We start from the raw sequence: 23,735 nt of genomic DNA, 5'->3' as shown, positions 1-23,735 counted from the left end.
CAAACTTCTTCTGCTGCTTCTTCTACTGTGAGGATCCCTCCTACTCTCTTCCTTTGTTTTCACGCTGGCTTTCAGGTGGAGCTGGGAGGGTCTGCTTCATGTGATTTACACATCACACTAGTTTTCTTAGTATCATAATTTTGATTGATTTAAATAAACTAATTTGATGGTTAGCTCTGTGTGCAGCCTCCCTCTTTGTTGAGCCTAGCGGTAACATTCGCGCTTACCATTCACATTACAAATGACTTTTGTTCAACAAAGAAAACTTCTAAACTTACTTCATGCTACCTGACAATTGGCAACCGGCAAATGAAGATTATGGGAAGATATTTCTTCTGTTGAGACTTAGTAGAGAATGAAACAAAAATGCAGCTCAAAAAGTATCCTAACATTTTCTCTATCTGCTGGATGTGCACTGTACCTGTGCAGCTGTTTGCTAATGGAAAAACCATATTAATTTAAAAGGTGATCCGCGGTCTTCCAAGCTAGTTTCCCTCCAACAGCCACAAAAAAAAAATAAAATCTGTTAATGCAGGTTTATCTTTGTAGCGAGATGCAAATTGAAACTGACCATTCTGCAGTGGCGCTGACAAGTGTAGTGTCGCACAATTATAATTTTAAATTATACTTTTAATTAAGTAGAGCATTCAGACAAAGCCACAGCAGGATAAGGGAAATTCTTCTGAGACTTGAGAGAAATACAACCTTGGTGGCTGTGAATGGCAATGTGGCGCCAGTAATTATGTTTCCATTAAAACTGAACAATGCCATGTGTCAAGCAAATTTCTCAAATTTTGGAAAAATTAAATACCTTAAAAGAAATTTCCAGCACCAGTAGATTTGATGTTTTGATACGTGATGATGGTTCATTTATTCTTTCCGATCTGTTTGGACATGGACGTGTGAAGTGTACCTACCTGGAGTTGAAATAAGAGACTGTTTTGTAACCACTGTCGTTTTTAATTTATTATTTCTTTTACCTTTCTGATGAGCGCCAGGCAGCATGAATGGCTGCTTTGTCTGCAGTCGCAGAGGCAGGTCCCTCGATGTCAAGGCGTATTCAGAAACTATCCTCTTTCTTTGATAATGCCAGCTTTATACCTCAGCTAGACTTGCTAGAATATATGTTTCGGGCATTTTCACTCATGTTTCACTCATGCAAACCTGAATACGTGGATGATGGATGGAAGCATACCTGGTCTATCTTAAATCACATCTGTGTCAACACTAACTCATCTTATGTGTCCCCTCTCTAGATACGGAGATATGGTACCAAAGACGATTGCTGGAAAGATCTTCGGCTCCATCTGCTCCCTGAGCGGCGTGCTGGTGATCGCCCTGCCCGTCCCCGTCATCGTCTCTAATTTCAGCCGCATCTACCACCAGAACCAGAGAGCAGACAAGCGGCGTGCTCAGAAGGTAAATGTCAGTGTCTTTATCAACTATTTTATGTGTGCCAAATGAGTGAGTGCTTGTGCGTTTTAGATAGTTCACACATAAAGTATATTACCTGACCATTAGGCGTGCACGCTCTTGATTTTCAAAAGGCCACAGTGGGACTGTATTATTAGATGTTATTAAGTTAATGAGAATAAATGGGAAGATGAAAGGCTGAGTGAAAATACTGGGTGGGTGGCTACGCCTAAAAAAAAATAAAAAATCCTTTTGAAGGTTTTATTTTTTGTTTAAATCATTAAAATAATGGAAGTGGGTTAAAAGGTCTCGATGACAAATGAGTTTCTATTTTATGAAAAGCAGAAGAGCCATTTTACAGACTTAAAAAAAAGGTGATGGTGAAAGGGATTGACCTCAATTAGAAATTGTGCGACTGAACTGCAAATCACTGTCCTTCAGCCTCCTTCATCCCGCATTTTTCAGCGCTGTCACACACACATGAAATCTGTTGCCCCTCCGATGCACATTAATTTAACGTCCTTTTACACGTGCACACGCGCTCCCTATCTTTTGCAGACACGAGGGCCGACACGCACTTCTGATCCAAGTACAAAATGTTAGCCAGCCACTCACTACAGTCCCCCAGTAGGCTTGACCTTTCCACGGGGCGAGATAAGAGCGCTATTAAGTTAGAGAGCAGCTGCTGATAGCTAATTGAGGAGGGAAAATTCTGATTTGAATCCATAGTGATATAAGAATCCTAGGTGGGTGGTTTTCTAATTAATACACTGAATTAAATTTGTTCAAACACAATGGAGTGAGCTCCCTTATACCTTCCAGCAGTCTTTGGCTCCCATTAGGTTCAGCACTGAGTGTTTGGCCAGTAAGCAGTAAAGCAGTGTGAGGGGGAAAAGAGTGAATGAATGAACGAGTCCAGATTTTTTCCCGTTAGTTTGAATATCAAACAAGTCACAAACAAGCCTCTCTACGCACAGTTTGAGGGAGAAAAATAATCAGAGTCAGTTTAGATTTGTTTACTGACACAACGCCATCAAGAAAAAGCCTGTTAATTTATCCTAATGTGTGCAGATGGTTTGGGAATGCACACACAAAGCTGCACAGCTGCATGCAATTGGTGGAAAGTAGTGGATGAAGATAATTTTACTAAACCAACACTCAAAGTCAAATTGCATTTCCCACTAATGAAGGAGTCTAAGTTGTTATTATTGTTGGACTTATTTAGATAATCACATCTCAGGTTATGAACATGTTTACTCACATTACAAATAAGACTTTAAACTGAATCCAAATGGGTAGCTTGGTCATTGACAAAATGAACATTGTTCGATCTTGACGTGTTTATGTGAGGGATGAATGAATTGTTGCCTGGCAACAGGTAGAAACAGCAGGGGAGACCAAAAGTGCTTTGAGGATACACGTGATTTAAATTTGTAGTAAAATACAAGAAGGCTCTGTGCATATTACAACATATGTGAAATACAAATGTATAATATATATTATATATATATTATACAATAATATTATACTAATATTATTGTAATGTAATGTAATATATTACTAATATTATATGTTATATATATAATATCTATATATAAATGTATTTTAAGTTTTACTTTAACAATACAATTACCAATGGGACTCAAGTTTTCTGCATATTTAAAACTGTTGCTTTTGTGTTTGAAAACACTTGTAACAAGTGACTTTGGACAAAATCTAAAAAAATAAATGCTGCTTGTGTCCATGTTTTTCTTTACACGTGTGTATTGATTTTGGTGATTAATAGAGAGCCGAAGTCCCGCCCCTCTACTTCCGGGTCATGGGACCTATCTTTCGAAAAAATATGAACGGCAGTCTATGGAGAGATCATAATTATTTTTTGGTCCCGTTCGAATTGTGGCATGAATTTCACATATGATGTGTGTGAATTTAAAAGATAATTTTTCACGTCAAGAGATAAATTATTTGACGTAAATAAGCTGAACAACATTAGGTTTTGTATGAGATCGCTTAGTGAACTACATCTCTCGTCTCGAACAATGTACGTAACTAGAGAACTATGGCTGTCTCCTTTTTGAGCTTTACCGTCTTGATGCAGAAGCATCAAACGAGGTGAAAATCATTATAAATCGGGTCATGTCGAGAGCTGTAGTTACACGAAGGGAGTTTTGGTCGGTTCTGTACGCGCCAGCATGCGGGACTTGTAGTTCGTTTAATTACGTATTTTCCATAGCGTTTTACTTAACTATCTTGCGACAAACTGTGACATTCTTGACATGTAAAATCATTTTTTATTCTGAAAAACAACATATGTATAATCCAAGGCACAAGTCGATCGGGACCAGAAAATAATTTATCTTTCGCCATAGACTGCCGTTCATATTTTTTCAAAAGATAGGTCCCATAACCCGGAAGTAGAGGGGGCGGGACTTCGGCTCTCTATTCCGTGGTAGTTTGTGGTGTTTTAGCATCTTTCAGCTCATTGTTTTGGTTTTGAATGGCAAAGCTTGAACTATGAATGTGTTTTTTGATTCATTCGCATTACAGCACGCAGCACTGACTTCTGTTCAACAGAAGGAGTTGAAAATCTAAATATATCTCAGTGTATGCTACCTGAGCATTAACAACTAGCCTGTGAGGATAATGGAGGAGGCCTAGAAAGACCCAGAAACTTCCTCTCTCAAGGGAGAATGACACAGGGCTACAACATTTTAAAGTTGGAAGTGTGACCGTTTCTCTTCACAGTATCTCGCTACACTTCCTAAATGTTCATGTTAATTAAAATATAGACACAAAATCAACTACTTTTGTGGCCAAGAATAACTACTTTGGCCAAAAAGCACAACAACCACATATTAGACGAGGCCACGGAAGTGTTTTGGTTTTTTACACTCGTCCTTTTATAGGGATTCTGAGGATTTCCCTTGAAGGAAGTTTTTAATTTTCCTCATTCATAGCAGGGGTTGTAAAACATATCCCAGACCACATGGGACAGTAAAAACTACTAGTGAAACTCCTGCTAATCACGTTCTATTAGCATTAGCGGTCGCTCACCCGCTTACCCATCCCATTAAAACAGTAAGAGGATGAATCTCAGGGAGACATAACGCACCTTAAATGAGGAATTAATTTATGAAAACATTATTGAACCATTAGAAGAAAATTAAAAAGAAATCACATTTCATTGCAGTTTTTTTTTTCTTTGCCGTGGTCACAAAGGACCCTATCTGATTAGATCTGCATGATGCTGAAAATATTAGCGCTTTGAAAGACCCAAACAACAGACAATGTTCTAAATGTCATCGTTGACATAGACATTGAAATGTCCTTTTATTTGGTTTTGAATTGAATTATTATTTTTTTATATTTTTTTTATGACATCTTAATGTTGGGTTAAAAATTAAGGTTCAGAGTTGATTCAGCGATTCAAATCCAAATCAATACTGTAGTTGTTTAAATATTTTCTAAGCATGAGCAGTTAACCAAAAGTGAAGCTTGTTTCAAAGACGCTTAGAATATGTCAAGAAAATAAAACTAAAACGGGAAATGATATGTACATCTGAAGCAAAGGAAAGTGAAATGAATGGAAGTTGCAATGTTCTTATTAAGCAATGGAGAGATAACTAGCATCTATTTTGCTTACTTTTATTTGTAATCTTATCTACCAGTGAAACTGGCCGCACAGGAAACATAGTAGCTCTGGTTTACAGGTGCATAAGAAGCCGTGGGGAGGATTTGCTTTGTTGGACTTGTCTGTGTGATTTTATGTTCATACCATATATTTATCTGGTAAATGCAGACAACTGGAAAATGTAACCATGTCCCCATTACATTTACAGTGAGCCTGAGAGATACGGACCGAAATGGCCTTCTATAGCCATATATGCTCTGTGTTTTTCCCTATAGTATGAGTTTGAAACAAGGAGATCTGTTTTATATTAACCCTGTTCATCCGTACTTTCTCCACCCATTACTGCATCTCTCCTGGCCTCCGCTTCCTCATTCGTCTTCATTCTTCCGTAACAACACACTGCTCCAGGCTGCCATTACAATTATGTAGTCATCTGGGGATTTGACTTGACAAAAAGGTCTTCTCATGTACCCATTGTAGCTTCTCAGTCAGAAAATAGAAAGCAGAGAATCCAAATTGGATTTAATGATAGTCATTGCCTACTAAGTACTGTAGTGTGCGCCTCAGCGTAAAGTGCAGTGTCTTTTCTTCAGGTTCGATAACCCACACAGACATAACTAGCCACGGAAACAACCCCTGATCTAGTGCTCCTAATTCCCCAATAAGTTGAAAAGAAAACTTGCAGAAGAAGACAGGTTTCTTTTTCATTCCTGCAAAAATCAGCAGTGCAGCACAGTTGCCATCAGAGTGCCGGTGAGTGTCGAGGCAGTAAATGGACTGAGGTCACACCGGTAATGGGACAGCAAAGTCAAGTGGAGCCACACTGAGAGATGGCAGGTTGTCGAGAGGGGGGTGAAAAAAAAAAAAGACCCGAGACTGGAGACGTGAGGGCAAAACAAGACGACAGGAGCTAGAGAGGAGAAGAGAGGACGAGGTCGGACGACAAGAGGAAGAAGAGAGAAAGAGGACACAAAGGAGACAGTTAAAGGAAGCAGGGGGAGAAAGTCTGAAGGAGAGAGGTTTGATTGGGGGTAACAGAAAGAAAAAAGAGGAAGAGGTCTCTATATTGTAGTAGTTTCAAGGCTTACTTATCTTAGTGGTGAACATTTCAAGTTTTTTTCTGCTGTAGTCTAGCTGCCTTGACTGTCGGATAGTGGGTGGTAATGTTGGAGCATATAGGCCTGATTTGTGCAGTCAACCAAGACCACCGATGAAGTAAAATCACCAGAATAGCTCATCATGAGGTTTTAGGCGGCGTTGACGAGGCCCTGACTGAACAGACTGCAGCTTTAGTGCAATTTACCCCAAAAAACTTCTCCAGCAGTGAAATACTTCCTCATCATCCTTTAGGAGGCATTTACTTTCAGAGATGAGTTTGGTGAATTTACAACTATGCTTGACTGCATGAAATGTCTTTGTCACACTGCTCTGGCTTCCTCCCACAGTCCAAAAGACTTGATTGTCCACGGATAAAGGTGTTGCCGTTTTGAATGACCGCCACTCTGTCCATAATCCCCTGTAGGTCATTATAGGGTCTGTAGGTGCCAAAGTGAATACAAAGATAACATGTTACCAACCAGACGTTGAAGTTTTATGCCAGCCTGGGGGTAACTAATTTTATACGGGAAATAATCACTGGGCGGAATGTTAGGGTAAGATTAGGATCAGAATCATTTAAACTTAGACATCCCAGCACCAATATATCTTCTCTTAGTGGGCTGCATGAATTTAGAATTATTATAAAATACTGATTCTACGTCCCGTGGAGTATTTGGTAAGCACCTTTGTGTTGAAAGGGAATTGAACCCGGGTCAGCTTGGAGGGCAGCTATGCTCACCATTATACCACCAACGCTATATTATTGTGGCAAATATTACACTTTGATTTACTGTTTTCGTCATGACAAAAGGTTTCTTTGTCTCATTTTGTCTTTTTGAGTCGCCGGCCACTCACTTCTAATGAAGCGTGTCCTCCCCATTCTTGACACCGCTGTGTACTGACGCACTCACGTGAAGGCAGTGGAAATAGTTTCAATGCATCTATGTAATATTTCTCTTTTAGCTGCATTTAATAAACAGCATAAACCCCAGACAAAGTTAAACTAAGGTTTCAAATTATAATAGCATGTTTAGTGGTTGCTGATGAATAAAAGCTCCTAGCAGGTCAAGACGTTAACATCATGACTTCATGTTTCCATCGTCAAATTATGTCGCGGAAGAGACAAATTATCATCCCCAAACGAAGAACAGCACAGTTATTTATCTGGTAAGCATACAGAGAGTAATACAGTTAGGAGGAAAATCACTTCCACTTACCTTGAATTCATTAGCAAATCCTACGTAAATCGTGTCTTAGCAGTAAACTGATCCTTGAAAAACAAACTAAATTGCGAACAAACAACACAAAACAGCTGTGAAATGTATCTACAGTCAATGCTCCAACAAGGCCGTTTGGGGAGAAGTTTAATTGACATTGGTACGTCCACCATCTTGTCACATCTGTTATCAGAAAAAGATACTGACAGGAGTCTTTAATTAGCAGCTGCTGCACAACTGTGGCGCCAGCAGCAACATCTTGTTGCCGATAGCAACCGCTGCTGGTGGGCCGACATCATTTTTAAATTATGTTGGGTTTTTTTCCCCCTTATATTTATGAATTCAAAGGTCAAACCTGTAGTGTAGTCATTCAAGTAACAAGCCTCTGTTCTAGGAGGCTTTGGCTACACAGAGAACAGAGGAACAGAAGCCTGTGCATCAGTGCCCTTGAACTCCACTGGCATTCAAAATCAAGAAGCACAAGTCAGCCACGATGAACACGATGACTGCAATCTATTCTCAGTCAGTCGCACAATGGATGGTCAGTTTAAACTGCAGATTCACCTGTGCAGAGGGTCCCGGGTTCGAATCCAAGGGCCGACTGGGCCTTTCTGTGTGGAGTTTGCATGTTCTCCCAGTGTCTGCGCGGGTTCTCTCCGGGTACTCCGGCTTCCTCCCACCGTCCAAAGACATGCTTGTTAGGTTAACTGGTGATTCTAAATTGGCCGTAGGTGTGAATTTGAATGGTTGTCTGTCTCTCAGTGTTAGCCCTGCGATAGACTGGCGACCTGTCCAGGGTGTACCAGCCTCTTGCCCGATGACAGCTGGGATAGGCTCCAGCACCCCCCGCGACCCTTCACAGAATGAGTGCAATGTAATATTTGCTCCTGTAATGTTTGCTTAAAAACACCAGTGTCTATCTGTTTCAGGAGATTATTCAGTTATAAAACAGATTTTGTGACATACTCATATTCTGGTTTAAGAAACTTCTTGGTTCAATTTGAGTTTCGTAGGACAATTCTCTGTCCAACCAAGCATTCGTAATGATCAATTCCATCGATGGGACAGAGCAGGAACGAGAATGCATCATTTATGCTTCTTTGGCGTTTTGGCGTAACAATCCATAAAATAAAATTAATGTATTAAGATTTGAATGTCATCCAAAGAAGGCTAACCTGGGAAAAGCCTGCAATTGGCAGGCAGTGACATACATGATGGTATTATAGCAGAAAAATGGACACTGCTGTTCTCAGCTGGAAAATAAATCATTTTCACTGCAGGGAGACAAATATTGATCCTGTGACACTTCCATCAACCATTTGGAGACTTGATTTTAAACCAGTTTGAGTTCAGATCTGTCTCAATTCTTCAGGCGGTCTTTGAATTTGAACTAAGGGTCACCTCTTAATTTCTGAATACATCAGTTGAGAATGTGCTTATAGTAAAAGTTTCTTAGATAACTGTCAGGGCTCCGAGGACCAACAGAGAAGAGATGACGCTCAACAGACCTGGTCGTCAATTGCAAAGCCCTTATTTACAGAGGGATCAGAGTCAGTTATTATTTAATATTTTCCTTTTTTCGTGTCAAGTAGGGCTTTTGATCAGTAAGAAAAATGGGAGCACACGACAGCCATTTCACATCCCAAACTCACTCACTTTCACTACGAAGAAAGATGCGGTTTGTCTTCTTTTCCTCTATTTCACATCCTGCACACGTACGCACACAACCATTATTATTGCATCTCAGGTTCCAGCTTTCCCCCCCAACACCTTCACGTGTGTCTACAGTCAGACGGACAATTTCTGGAGCACCCAAACTAATTCCATTACTTTTGATTCGCAGGAGATATTGCTCTGTCTGTCTCCCGTTTGTGAAATGCACTTATAGGGGAAATAGAGAATGACAGGACAAGGTTAAAGATATCACTCGCCTTATGTGTCCTCGAGCAACTGATGCAGAGCGGTACATACGTTCTAATATTCTCTTCAATTTAAGAAAGAAAAAAAAAATTCACAGAGAGGTGGATGTTGGGGTAAAAAGCTCATCACACTGGTGCATTGTTAAAAACTCCTCGGCTTTTCATGGGCTGAACCGGCAATAATGCAGCCAACCACCCATTAGTGTGGTGTCTCAGTCACGGTCTATGTATGCAGCTCCACTTGGCATCATGTGGCATTCTTATTTATCCCAGATTTGGTGTAAATTTTGCATTTGCATTGCATCTGAACTGAAATACTTGAGGCTGAAAAGTCCTACAACTTGCTGCTAAAACTGCAGACAGTCTTTATTTTCTATCTGGATCCTGATTGAGTTTGCTGGTCTTCCAGGGTTTCTTACAAAATTATGATGAAATTGCAGATAACGCAATGTTAGTGTGCTCTATAAAAAAAATAAGATCTAAGTCAGACATAAACACTGGAAAAATATAAATATGGATTTTTAGAGGGGAATAATTAAACAACAGAAAATATTAATTGAAAAAAAATATAAGAAGAAAAGTACAGATAATACACCTCTGATGCACCCTACACTTCATGACGAAAAATATGTGGACAGCCATTTTCCCACATGCGACTGCAGCTACAACAACAATCATTTTCATGATTATTCATTCATTCATTCATCTTCTGTAACCGCTTGTTCCTGTGAAGGGTCGCGGGGTCTGCTGGAGCCTATCCCAGCTGTCATCGGGCGAGAGGCGGGGTACACCCTGGACAGGTTGCCAGTCTATCGCAGGGCTAACACAGAGAGACAGACAACCATTCACACTCACATGCACACCTACAGTCAGTTTAGAATCACCAGTTAACCTAACAAGCATGTCTTCGGACAGTGGGAGGAAGCCAGAGTACCCGGAGAGAACCCACGCAGAAACAGGGAGAACATGCAAGATCCACACAGAAAGGCCCAGTCGGCCCATGGATTCGAACCCGGGACCTTTTTCATGATTAAACATGTCAAAAAGATTATATTTTTTTTGCCTTGAAGGTGTGTCACCACCCTTTCAAATAGCTTCATCAGACCTAACTGTCTGGTGGTGAGTTTAGGTCAAAAATCTTAAAAAATTGTGTTCTTCCATGTAAAAGAAGCAAATCATCATATTAGCTACAGTAGATAATATTTTGGAATAACCTGTCAGCCTATGGGCCTTTTGTTTAGAGCTTTTTTTCGTGGGTTGATGAAAAGCTAAAAGTGAAGTTTCACTCACGTAAGGTCCAGTGATTTTTTAAACATATGCTTTAGACAGTTGTGCACTTCCAAATTTGTGGCAACAGTGTGGGAAAGGCTCCAACAGGACACTGCCCGCGGACACAAACCCAAGTACACAAAGGAATAATTTGCTGCTTAAGCCGTTTTCTAGCCAGCACAGAGCCATAACTTCACCTGCATTCAACACCTTTTGGGGAAATTGGAGCCAGCGATTCAGTCCTAAATTCTGAGGGTCCCAAGGCAAAGACATTCATCTGCTACCCACCCCCCCAGCCAACCTACCGTAATCTGTCCTAGGGACAATAGATGGGGGCCCCAGGGGGACACTGTCTGTAATTCGAAGGTTTAAGATGGTTTATGGTTGTCATTGCAAAATATGCCTAAAGGTAACCATGTGGGGACCCCTTTCTCATTATTTCACTGGGCCCCAAACAATTGCCTGGTTTACCTGTTCTTGCGGTTTGCCCCTGGTTGGAACATAAGCCAACCTCATTACCGCTCTAAATGTGGGCAAGTCCCTCCTGCAAAGCTCTAACATCTGTGAAAAGCCAAGAGCTTGGAGGCTGTTACAGGAATATATTTACTTTTGGCCGTACGCAGTGGTACATGTTGGAAAATGTGAAACTGTGTTGCCCGAAAGCTGCACAGTAGCAGCTGTGTAGATGACTACTGAGCGTGTGTGATGAGTTGGCAGATTCTAACCATTAAATAAAGTGTTAGTCATCTTCTTTGACCTCCCGCCCACCCTGTCTGACGCTGTGACCTGTTCTTCTTCCCACGCCCAGAAAGCCAGGCTGGCCAGGATAAGAATAGCCAAGTCCGGCAGCGCCAACGCCTTCATCGAGAGCAAACGCAACGGACTGCTCAACGAACTGCTGGAGCTGACGGTGAGAAAGACCTCCGACCCTCTGACCGTTTAGAACAATCAACAGCAAAGTGGGTGTGATAATTCCTGGGAACTTGTTCCAAATGGGTTCATTAGAAATGGCAGTGCCAGCAGGCTGTAATGCAGATATTAATCGTATTGTTCCTTGTCAAACACCTTTCTGCTAATTATTGCAGTTCAGCAGCTTGGAAGCAACAACTTCACATCTGCGGTACACAAAAGCAAAATAACAATTACCTCCATAATTAGCCAATGGACAATTTCAAATTAATTTAGGGGCCCTACAGCAGGAGAAGATGGAGTCAGTACATTCTTGTTGTTAAACAGGGCAGAGGTGATAGCGGTGGAGTTATCAATAATCCTCTGTGCGTGTTGTTATCAGTGAAATCGCACAAAGTGATTTTCCTGGTTTGTTTTCAGTCTGAGACTTCATTTAATCCATAAGTGTGAAACTTCCCAGCCTAGACAACAGAGGGTGTTTTTACTTGCTTGTTGAGTAGCTCTTGGTGATAATTAGATGGTTAAAGCATCTAATGAATCTGGGGTAGACTTCAAAACAAAACTGTGCCACTGAACAATGAGACGGTGGAGACAGTAAAGATTAACTTTAGAGTAGTTATGAACTTTGGACAGAGTCAGGCGGTGTCCTGTTTTTCTGCTAGACTAAACTAATCATCTCGTGGCTGTGGCTCCTTACTTAACACAGACGTACAAATAGCATCAGTCTTTTTATCTGTTTCTCCCCAAGAAGAGAAATAACAGTTTTTAAAATGCCAGGGTGTTTCTTACTAATTACTGCACATGTTCTCTATACATCTGAATGTTTTAGTTTTTAAAGCAAGCAACCACCACCAGTACCCAACTCCACTTTTACTCATCTTTTTTTTTTTTTTATTTGTCACAACTATGGAAATATGTGTTTGGTAATGCATGAGCAAATTGCCTATATCCTTCCCATCCAGTCCATCACTCTGGGCTTTCAGCAACACACTCCCCTCCTTGCAGATGGTTGCTAAAATCCATTTGGATCTAATCGAGTCCAGTGTGAAACCTCATGGGTGTCTGGAAGTGGTTAGAATTATCATATAAATGCCATCTGTGAGTGCTGAGCGACCCCCATCCCTCTGCGTGTCTGTGATGAGGCTGCCAGAGTCCTGGTGCATCAAATTATGGCGGTGTCACTGCTGACAGTCAGTGAGCGGTGCTGCGTGGGTATGGGGTGGGAGAGTGTGGGTATATATGACAAACTGACTGGTTCTCCCAGCCTATAGTTAGATTAGAAGTTCACCAGCGCTCTGTTTGCCTTTTTTTAATTTATTTTATTTTAAGTTTTTGACAGCCATTTATTTGTTATCCCACATCAGCCTCATTGGGGGGACTGATTGATAAGGCTGTCAAGTTGAATGAGAACCTTCGATAAGAAGTCATTACAGCTTCAGCTTTTTGGATGCTGTTTACTTAATTTTCAGTTTTCACATCAGAGTGACACGACTGACTCTGTAGCCTCACAGTAAATGTTTTCTTAGCCTGATCGCAGACATCCAAATGTCTTCCTGTATCTCCTATATCAATATTAAATGCGTCTGATGTTCACTGACAGGTTAGAGACACAACCAGATCAATCAGATCTGAGAGACTGGCAACGCTCAGAAATAATATAACAGCTAGGGTAGGGAAACACGATGGTCATTTGCTGCAGTTACGTAGACACCTGTATTCCACTAACTATCTGAATACCCCTCTGAAATATTCCTTAGTGAGAACATGCTGGTCTGAGCCAAGGGGATTTTCAATTGGATCTAGAGGGGTGGTGTAATCTAGGGATGCACCGAATATTCGGCCACCAAAAATTTTCGGCCGAAATGGCCCAAAAGTGCATTTTCGGCTTTCGGACGAAAGACTTTTTCACCGAAACAACGCGGCTGAAACAGGATGTTGTGATGACGCAAGCAACAACCGCAGCCAGCACAGGCATGTCTGCCGTGTGGACGTATTTCAATATATAAAACATTATATAAATATATAAAGACCCACTGATAGCGATTTGCACTGGACACTGAGGCGTGCATCTGCAAAGTTGGGTTTAATTTATCACCTGAAATCCAAATATCCAAGCAAGGAAGTTTCCCAGTGATGGTGCCGGTGCCCATTACGTCGATCACGATAATCTGCTAGGAAAATACTGACTCCTGATAGCAATGTAAAGTCTGCGGGTGTTAAAAGATGAACGAAGTTGGAATCGATGTGAGCAGCATCGTTGTACACGCGGGTCTGCCTTGGTCATCTTCTTCTATTGGTGAATTCAGTGTTGCCAGTAACGTTTAAGAAATTCTAAGAAACTGGTATGACCCTCCATTGCAGACAGAACACTTTGCGCAAGATGGTTTGGTGCCCACATATCTTATCAGATTATTTTCTTTCGCGTCCAGTTATGTTTAAATCGTTGATCACAATGATTTCAGCCGGGTTGAAGAAATATTCTCTATGTAAACGTAGCCGGTCTCAGAACAGTAGAAATCAGTTATTCAGTGGAGGCTTAATGCGCATACAACATAGAGTAAGTACAGCAACCATGATTTGAAAGAAAAATGTGAAAACGAGCTGCATTATGTGACCTTTTGATCAGCAAGAAAAGTACACGTACAAGTAAAGTTAAATATCACCATCATCCTGTGTTTCTGCACTCACATTGAATTGTATGCACTCAGTGCGTGAGGAGATTTACTTACCGCCCAGCAGCTAGCCGAGCCATGTGAGTGTACACAGGCCTGAGAGTCCATCTCCATCCAAATCTAAGAAAGTGGACCTCGTCCAGACCATTCAAACCAACTGCAAAACTCACGGATATTACCAGTCAGACTTCCATCAAGAGTGGACGGGCCAGCTCCACAAAAGTAAAAGTGTGAGAATGAGTAACTTTAATGTCATTTCATATTGCTATGAATCAGTGGCTGATTTGTAGACTCATTTACGGCTGGATGGGATTTTACAGTGCCGGTGAATCACAGTCCTGCATGACATCTCCAAGAACTTGACATTTGGGCCACAGATCCGCTCGTAAAATCTGTCCTGAGAAGGATGTTGGAAATGCTTGCTCCCTAGATGGTATGAAAAAATTACATGAGCCAGCTAAACTATAAGGTAACAAGAAACATGATTTATCATTTACAATAAGGGTGATAAGTCTGAAATGCTCAATCTCTGGATCTCTGGAATGTCCCTGGATACAAGCACTCTGAATATAAAAATTTAAGTTGTGAATTTATATCTGGAATTTTGTGTATTGTATTTTTTAATTACACATACTGTGGTGGATTAATCCAAATTAAAGAGTTATTTTCCATCAACCTCTTCCATCAATAAAATAATAAGATAACTTCATTTGTACTTGATAGTGGTGTTAACAAGGTTATGGTAAATGTAGTCTAGAAAATGAGCTTCTTTCTTTGAATGAAAGACCCTCAAACCTTGACACAGGTTTCAGTTTGTAGCTCTGCGGCGTGCATACGTCCTCTGCCAGAGGGCGAATCCGCGCATCGAGAAATCAGATAGCTTGCTGTGATCGTGCCCACATCACTGTATTGTTCATGTTCCTGGAATGTGAATGAGAGCTCTTGGGCTCCATCGCCTCCTACCCGAATCCCCCTGAGTAACAATGCGGGGAAAGAATTAATTTGTTTTCAGTTTTCTTGTTATTTGGCAATTCTGATTACTTTGAGACTAATCTATATTGGAGGCTGAGCTTTGAAACCAAGTCCTGTTTGGAGAAATACCAACAAATGTCTTCATAAGTTTCTGTTTTTCTCTGCTGTTTTTTTTTTTTGTCCGTCTTCCTGAAGCTTCAAACATCAATAACTATTCAGCTGCCTGGTGAATCAAATAACGCTCACTTAGATAATTAATTAAGAGAGCTGGCAGTGACACAGTTTTCACATTTCTGTGTTATTTTCGTTCGATAAACGGAAGGGGGAAGTTATTTTGCAGCTTGCTTACACACCAAAGGGAATGACAGTACCGGTGAAAGGAAAGAAAAAAAACCAAAAAAACAACACAATGGAAAACAAATTATAAACAAACCTATTTCTAAGGCAGAGCCTGAGGCTGACAGATCAATTCACACCCAGCAGAAATGCGGTCCATTATGTAACTAACTAGCTAGTAAAGTATTTGAAAGTAAACAGCAGGAACTGTTGGCTTCCTGTTTGCAACAGAAACAAGAGTGAAATCAACAAACATGAACAGTTCACCTTCCGATAGATGAGACGAAGCAGGACCAAAGCGCCACACCACCGACTACTTTCTGTTCCTGATTGCAAGTAAATTTTAAGGGTCTTTAGCAGAGCCCCCTCTCTATGCAGAGTGATCCGTGTCCAGGGCTACGCCAGCAACGTCTTGAATCATTTGGCAACACCGACCAATTTTCTTTGTGTGTGCGCGTGTGTGTTGTTACTCAGGGCACAGAAGAGGATGAGCACAAGCTGACAAAGTCCACCTCTCTGTTAGAGAGCCAACACCACCACCTACTGCACTGTCTGGAGAAAACCACTGTGAGTGCACATTTCTCACTTATCAATTTTAAAATGCTCACTACCTGTAAATGTATTTGCACACACATATTTTTATATATATATATTTTTTTTTTTTGTAAAAAACAAACATATGCTAAAAATATGTATTCACTCTTAACGGATCCAAGTACCTTAACACATACAATACCTAACATTTCATACCACTCCTCAATCGCTACTGACGATGAACCCAGCTGTCAGGCGCTTGTACTTGACAGCGATTTACCCTGTAGCTACCAAATCCCCCAAAACAGATCTAAAAAAAAGTCTGGAGGGAGTTTTGCTGCTGTCAAAGATGTCTATCCGTGTGACAGTAAGGTTTTCCCTCTTGTCGGAGCTCTGCTTCAAAACCAGAAGGAAGGAAGAAACAAATTCTTGGCAAAAAAAAATCCTTCACTCCTTTACAAAATGTTTACATGTCAGTTTGACAGTTTCTATGAGACATTGTGAGGCTGTGATTCAACATCTAACAAGCTGTAAAACACAGCTGCTCCCTAAAAAAAGACCTGTGCCAAACCCAACCAGCAACTACTGGGACAAGGGGATCTCTGCTTTCATCCTTTTATCTGCATTATTGTAAACTGGTTTTATTGCAGTGTTTCCTGTGTTTTTACCGCTGTTGGTATGCAGCTAGTCACTCTGAGTGAATATGACTGCACCGCAGGTAATGTTGGGTGCACAGTTATTCAGATTACAGTCATTTGATCATTTGGTTCAACGCTGATAATGAATTCTAGAGACAAACTGTCCATGCTAACTCTTTTCCCTGTTTGTGTTCTTGTACCTGTTAACATTAATTATTATCATCAAGTTACAGCGCTCTTAATATTGTCAAGTGAACATTGTATCAAAGCACATTTAACCTTGTGTTTCTTTGCTGTCTGTTAATTAAGAAAGAAGGGGCATTAATATTAATTCCACAGCTTTGTACTTATTGTAGAATACTTGAAATGTTAGAAATGAATGAAACTGTGTAGACATTTTGTCCTTACTAGATGAATTCTCAAACCTTGAACCTTACTTCAGTTAGACCTTAAATTAGGCCAAGTGCGGGTAGGTAGGTTTAAAATTTCCGCTACAATGACCTCTCCAGAGGTGTAGAAGATTTTTTACAGGACACATCAAACACAGTCACAATAAACTACAAGTGCAGTTTACGACTCCAGCATTTGAGGACACAAAAACAGGGTTTATGTACGTGGTGTTTCGACACCTGGCTAGTGACAGTAACATCAAGACAGATCTGTATAAAACTGTGACACTGGATGAAATGATCCAGAAACGAGTCACGTGCTTGAGTTTGTGAATGATTTTTAGTATTTCTTTATGTTTCTCTAATTACTTTTAGTGATATTTGATTTAGAAATGATTCATCACTTCTGGCGTCACGTCCCATGACTCTGTGACTGTGTTTGTTTCCTTCTCTCCTCCTCTGCTTTCTCTAACCATCTTCTTCTAAGCAGGCTCACGAGTTTGTGGACGAGCAGCTATACGAGCAGAACTGTTTAGAAACAGCGCTGCAGACTTACCCCTCACGCAGCCCCTCTGTATCCAGTCACGACAGCCCTGTGGGTACCTGCTGCGGCCGGAGGGGGAAGAGGAACGCACCTCTGCCCAATGCCAGCCTGCCACCGGCCCACCCCGTCCCGACACACCAGGGCCCACTGCAGGAGCTCAGTGCCATCCACATACAGTGTGGTGACCCACTGTCACACACTGCCAGGTGAAACTTAACAGCAGGAGTGCACAGATGCAACAGAAGCTGCAATGCCTGTTCTTGTTACGGTTAGACAGAGTTTATTTAGCCACATTACCAATGGAGGCCCGTGTATCAACAGATTAAGGATCATTATCAAGTGAAACACGGTTTTAATTTAAATAAAATTTTTATTATCATAACTTTCTAACAAATCCAGTTTTACCATTAATCCATCAGTGTGAATAGACTATATATTTCATGATTAAATACTGTGTATAGGTGCTAAATTGGGAGAATGTCAAGAAGATGTCTGTGATGTGAAGACACTGTTCAGCAGAAATTCCTTTGTTGGAGTTTTAAAATGTAGTATTCTTTGCTGGAAGCACCCCAAGCAAAATACATTTATAGTATATCTGGGAAATCTCAGAGTCGGGTATTTTAATACTTGAGACATATTAAAATCTGCACAAGCAGCAGGCTTGTGCACAATTCAGAATTTCAGAATTGGCCGCCATTCAATTCATGAGTTGGAATTTGAATTGAATTGACTCCGCCCCACAGGAAGTTGAATTTGAATTGGAGTTGGAATGACAGGAAGTGGAATTAAATTCATGGCAATTCAAAGAAATTCCACACAGTCATACAACAGAAAGAATGTGTTGAATCTCACATACAATTACATTAATTTTGTAATTTAATAGCATAATATCATTACACATAACTAGTCACTCCTCAACCCTGCATACATTTTGTTCCAACATATAGATAATGATCAAATTCTTGAAATAAATTACTCCCTCAATGTTTGATTAGTTTTGTTCAAAATGTTATTTTCATTTCAAAGTAATCAAATAGCACAAAGTCGTTGTAAATGCAGTTGTCATTTATTCCAATGCAAAACTCATTGAGCAACACTGTTGCATCTAATTCTCAATAGCTCCTCAAATGTTTTATCATTGAGTCTGCACCGTTCTGGTCTGAATATCTTTCCTGCAACACTAAAGATTCTCTCAACAGGTGCAGAGGAAGCTGGTATGGCAAGATATTTACAAATGACCTTTTAGGCCTGCTATTATTTTCCATGTTGCTGTTATTACAGGTGTTAAATCTATAAACGTTTGTAATCTGAAGTTGTAAGGGACTTCTGAAACTTAAAAAGTCCGGTGTTGACCATCAAATTGTGTAGAAAAGAAGCTTTCAAACAAATGTCCACCTCAAATTGTTTGGCAACCATTTTAAATACTTGGTTAAAGCAAAGCATTCTGGGATATTTAGTCACATTCCATTGTGTTCCACAAAATTACAATTCCAATAAATCAAACTTAATTATGTGTTCTGTGACTAGAGCTTTTAACATTCATTGCTGGGGGGAAACATTTCCTGTTAATGTAATCTGTACAAGTAGTTCAAACTAATATCATTTATAGAATATGTAATGAAATCATATCTGACATATATTGTAAAGCTTCATTGTTAAACACTTCACTTATGTATATGAATTTCTTTGAATTTGTATTGAATTGCAATTCTGCTTCCTTTAATTCAAATTCGAATTGTAATTCTAGATCCTGTTTTTGACATCAATTCAAATTCAATTCAAATTCAAGAATTGAATTGGAATTTAGGAGTCATTCTCAATTCAATTCTGAATTGTGCACAAGCCTGACAAGCAGGTGGATTGCATGTGGCGAGGGGAAAACATTCCTCCTGCCTCGGGCCAAACTAACACTTGAAGCTACAGCAACGACTGTAAAAGTGTGTAATAGCTTAGAAGTCACTAGAGGGCACTGCAGAATCATTACCATACAGCAACAACACACAGAGTGATACATGGGTATCAAATGATCTCTTACATCAGGAAGAATATGGTTTGTTATGTAGTAAAGTAGTTTTTGTTTTATTAATACGGATCCAAATTGGCTATGGAAGCATCAGAGGAAAATAGGTTTTCACTTTGTGCCTATGCGGTAATATCTGTAATGGTCTTTTTATGATGTTTTTGGGAAATACAGAGAGATGCACATTTGCTATATGGATTCATATCTAGATACATTCAGTACATACTCAGTTGATATACACATTAATGTTAATGTGCGCACATGTATATTATAGTCCCATGAAATCGGATTTAATGTTCAAGCGTTTTTGTACGATTCCTCTTGCACTATATGCTATAAAACGGATGCTAAGTAGTTATTCCTTATGGTATTTTCAAATCTTTAATTTCCTGGAAATGGTTTAAACAATTCAATGATTCATCCTGTACTCAGAGGTGTATACTAAACTTGTGTCCAGTGAAATACTTTCTCACTTTTTTTATTTCACTCTCTATGCTCAGGCCATTGGAACTGACCAGTCGGCACAGACTGGGCTTTTGTCTTTCCCATGAAACACGTTAAAGGGGAATTACCGTTTTTTACAACCTGGACCTTATTTCTGACATAAAATCTGATCGTTTACTCACCCATATAACTTTGGTGTCATTTGGAGTCATTCGGGAGATATTTAGATCCTGCGGAGCGCCGCATATACCCATATAGTGGGAGTGACTGGGGCACCGAAACACAGCCTCTAAATAACGCGTTATCTGCTGTGAAACTCATTCATTTCACCAATATTTTGTTATGATACGCTAGTGCTATTCCCCGTTGAGTCCAGAGTTACCTGTTATCTATTCGCGGACGTGCAGCAGTTTGTTGTTCTTTGGCCAGCTGTTCCTCTCTCTGCCTCTGCATCCTCCTTTCAACGAGCTCTTCATCCGTATACTGTGGCTCAAAACGGTAAGGACGTCCGTCATAAACAAAGTCGTCGTCCACAACCTCAGAATCGGAAAAATATTCAGCTATGTTGCAAGAAACTAGCAGTAGCAAATTGCCGACCGTTGCACGGCGCTCAGAGATGACATCATCCAGGTCAGAAGTTGGTAGGTCAATTTACAGACCCTGGATGATGATAACAGGTAACTCTGGACTCAACGGGGAATAGCACTAGCGTGTCCTAACAAAATATTTGTGAAATTAACGAGTTTCGCGGCAGATATACATGGATGTATATATGGTATATATGGATATACGCGGCGCTCCGCTGGATTTAAATATCTTCCGAACGATTCCAAATGACACCAAAGTTATATGGGTGAGTAAACGATGGTATTTTATGCCAGAAATAAGGTCCAGATTGTAAAAACGGTAATTCCCCTTCAACATTTGAAGACAATTAGCATTATACTAGCCATTTCATTGGGACTTTTAACAACAGATATGGAATTAGCGGCCATTTTTAGCAGGACACATGTGATTGCTGTCAAAGAAAAAAATTAGTCAGGGTTTGCTGAATAGCTATTTTGGGGGTTGCGTGGGACATTCTAGCTTATCTTTTAAAATCCAATAATGAGTAGCCAGTTGTTTTGTCAGTCTTAAAATAACTTATTTTTATATTTTAAACTATAAAAAATTCATTTAGAAATTACATTAAAACATAGAAAAAGGAATTCCTCACAACTCAATGTTTGCTTAAAAGAAACGGCTACACTGGTAAATAGAAGGCAATTTTCTGTTGCTCAACTAATCCATTAATGAACTACTTGTGGCAATCTTCAGCTGTATACAGCAGACATTTACTGTATGTTATAATAACATGGGTTTCTTCCTCTTTCTCATAACAGCCGTTCAAACCTCAACTTGAAAACCAATGAAAGCAGCAGGATCAACTGCAAAAGTGGCCGCATCACCACAGCGATCATCAGCCTCCCGACGCCTCCCGCTTTAACTCCTGACGGCGATGGCCTCCACGGGCCCCCACAGCGGAGGCCGCCCCCGCCCCCGGGTCACCCAGGAACCCCGAGCATCCAGACCACAACAAGCTCAGCTGGCACCAACATCGTCAAAGTCTCCGCTCTGTGACTCTCTGACCAACAGATGTAACTCAGCTTAGCAGGAGGAGAGAAAGGACGAAGAGGAGGAGGAGGAGGAGGAGGAGCAGGAGGAAACAGGTAACAATATATTGATGGACGCACCGTGTCCCCTCTCACAGGATCACACAGAAGAGAGCTGCACTCCAGAGGAGTCACCAGATCTGGAAACATTACAGAGGTAGAGGACTGTAGATAGGCGAACTGAGAGTCACACACTCGTCATGCTGTGTATGTACTGTAGATACGGAGAGAATGACTGCATCTATAATAGATTCTAACAGCAGTACAGATGTTTTACACCTGGTACTTTGGAAAAGATTGACAGACATCGTGCAGTTACCATCAACGGGCGCCACTGACATACCAGAAAGATACACAGAGAAAAGGATATGTGTTGACTTTAAATATTGAAGAAAGATGAAGATGTTGACCGTGTTAACTGGATTTGGTTGGTCTTGTTTTTGTGTCTTGTGTTGTTTGTCTTAAGTATTTTGAGGAACAAAAAAAAAAAAAAGAATTAAAATTTAGTTTCCTTTACAGCGTCAGTTGAAAAGTCATGACAGATGCTGCAAGTATCACTGCTGAAATGTGAAATGTGTTGTTTTTTTTTTGTTGTTGTTTTTTCTCGAAAGTACGTCCAAGACTCACACCAAACTGTAATTTTGAGTTGCTTCACATTTTAGGTTTCTACTGGAGACTAAGTGAGGCTGATTGTCGTCACAACTTCAGAGGCTTTCATACCAAGGTGAGACTAAACGGTGGTTCTCAACCTGATGGTAAAAAGATATCCAAGTGAAGGATCGAAGGCTGAGGCTAGAGTTGTTCTGTATGCATCTTTTTGTGCGTCGTGCACATCACACGAATAGACCGCTTTACACTGTTTTAAAATAATGCCACTCAAATGCAACAAAAAAGTTTGTTTTGTTTGGGACAGTTTTGTACTGCAGTTGAACCCATAACTGCCAGAAAGTGCTTACAGTAGCAGTACAGTGTGTAATAAATTACTATGGATATTTTAATGTAATAAAGAAACATGCTGCCCCGTGAAAAATTATTATTTGGATCTATTACATGGAGGAATAACGTTAAATAGGACTGACTATATCACAATGTTCATATTTTAATCGATATCCTCAAGTAAACATGACATTTTTTAATTATCCCAGGCTTATACTTGGTTTATATTTCTCCACTGGATCTACACAGAGCCATGAAAACGCCAGCCAGAGTTTATAAATGTTAAAGTTACTTTTACTGAAATCCCTGCGACACAGAAAAGAGAGAGGACGTCTGATGAGATGGTGTGTAGGATCCAGAAAGAGGTAGGATGTTCTCTCTTTTTTTGTCTGGCCACTGAGAGACGTGGACAATGAAATGGGTCGCCATGATCTGTTATAGTAATGGGGAGATGCTATTCAGGCTACGGTGTAGAGTTCAGAGCTGCGCTGTACGTTTGGTAAATATCTGTTGCAGAAGCAAAAAAAGAAAAAAAAAAAAACTTACTTAATGCCAGCTTTTTCCTTTGGAAATAAATTTCCTGGGTAGTCATCATGAATATGTTAGATATTTAGAACCAGGAATGTTGAGCACCACTGTAATATCTAACAGCCACCTGAACTGACATGAACCGACAAATCCATGCCCAAACTGAAATTCAAAAGCTGCTTCAAAACCAGATTATTTGTACAGACTTTAAATGGAGAGAAAATGGTTAAATATGCAAATGTGATAATCCTTTAGCGGCGTCCAGTCACTCTGTATTACCTAGAAATCTTAGATCATCTTCTCACCTTCATGGAAAAATGAGGAAAACAAGCCAGTCAAACAACGCAGTCCTGCGTGTCAGACATTTTTATAAGTTATAATAACAAATACACCAATCAGGCATAACATTATGACCACCTTCCTAATATTGTGTAGGTCTATCTTGTGCCTCCAAAACAGTTGTGACTCATCAGAGAATGGACATGGACCTTCTGAGGGTGTCCTGTGGTGTCTGGAAACAGAATGTTGTTAGTGGGGGCCTTTGAGTCCTATGGGTTGAGGGGAGGGGTCTCTGTGAATCATCCCACAGATACTTGATCAGTTTAAGATCTAGT

General features: G+C 40.3%; 1 protein-coding gene across 1 annotated transcript in view; it reads left to right on the top strand.

Moving 5' to 3' along the window:
* LOC311486330 (A-type voltage-gated potassium channel KCND3-like) overlaps nt 1-22,474 on the top strand; it is a gene marked incomplete at its 5' end in the record, with an annotated part of 95,133 nt that extends 72,659 nt beyond the window's left edge. The window contains 5 exons of the mRNA XM_084542143.1: nt 1,257-1,419; nt 11,356-11,457; nt 15,911-16,003; nt 17,488-17,747; nt 21,388-22,474. Coding sequence (XP_084398269.1) covers nt 1,257-1,419; nt 11,356-11,457; nt 15,911-16,003; nt 17,488-17,747; nt 21,388-21,625 — 856 coding nt within the window. The 3' untranslated portion in view covers nt 21,626-22,474. The remainder of the gene's footprint in view (nt 1-1,256; nt 1,420-11,355; nt 11,458-15,910; nt 16,004-17,487; nt 17,748-21,387) is intronic.
* Between the last annotated feature and the right edge of the window lie 1,261 nt (nt 22,475-23,735).

Source organism: Chelon labrosus (assembly GCF_963514085.1).
Source record: "Chelon labrosus genome assembly, chromosome: 4".
Lineage (NCBI taxonomy): Eukaryota > Metazoa > Chordata > Actinopteri > Mugiliformes > Mugilidae > Chelon > Chelon labrosus.
The sequence above is the reverse complement of the archived record's forward strand: the minus strand, read 5'-3'. Positions and strand labels throughout refer to the sequence as shown.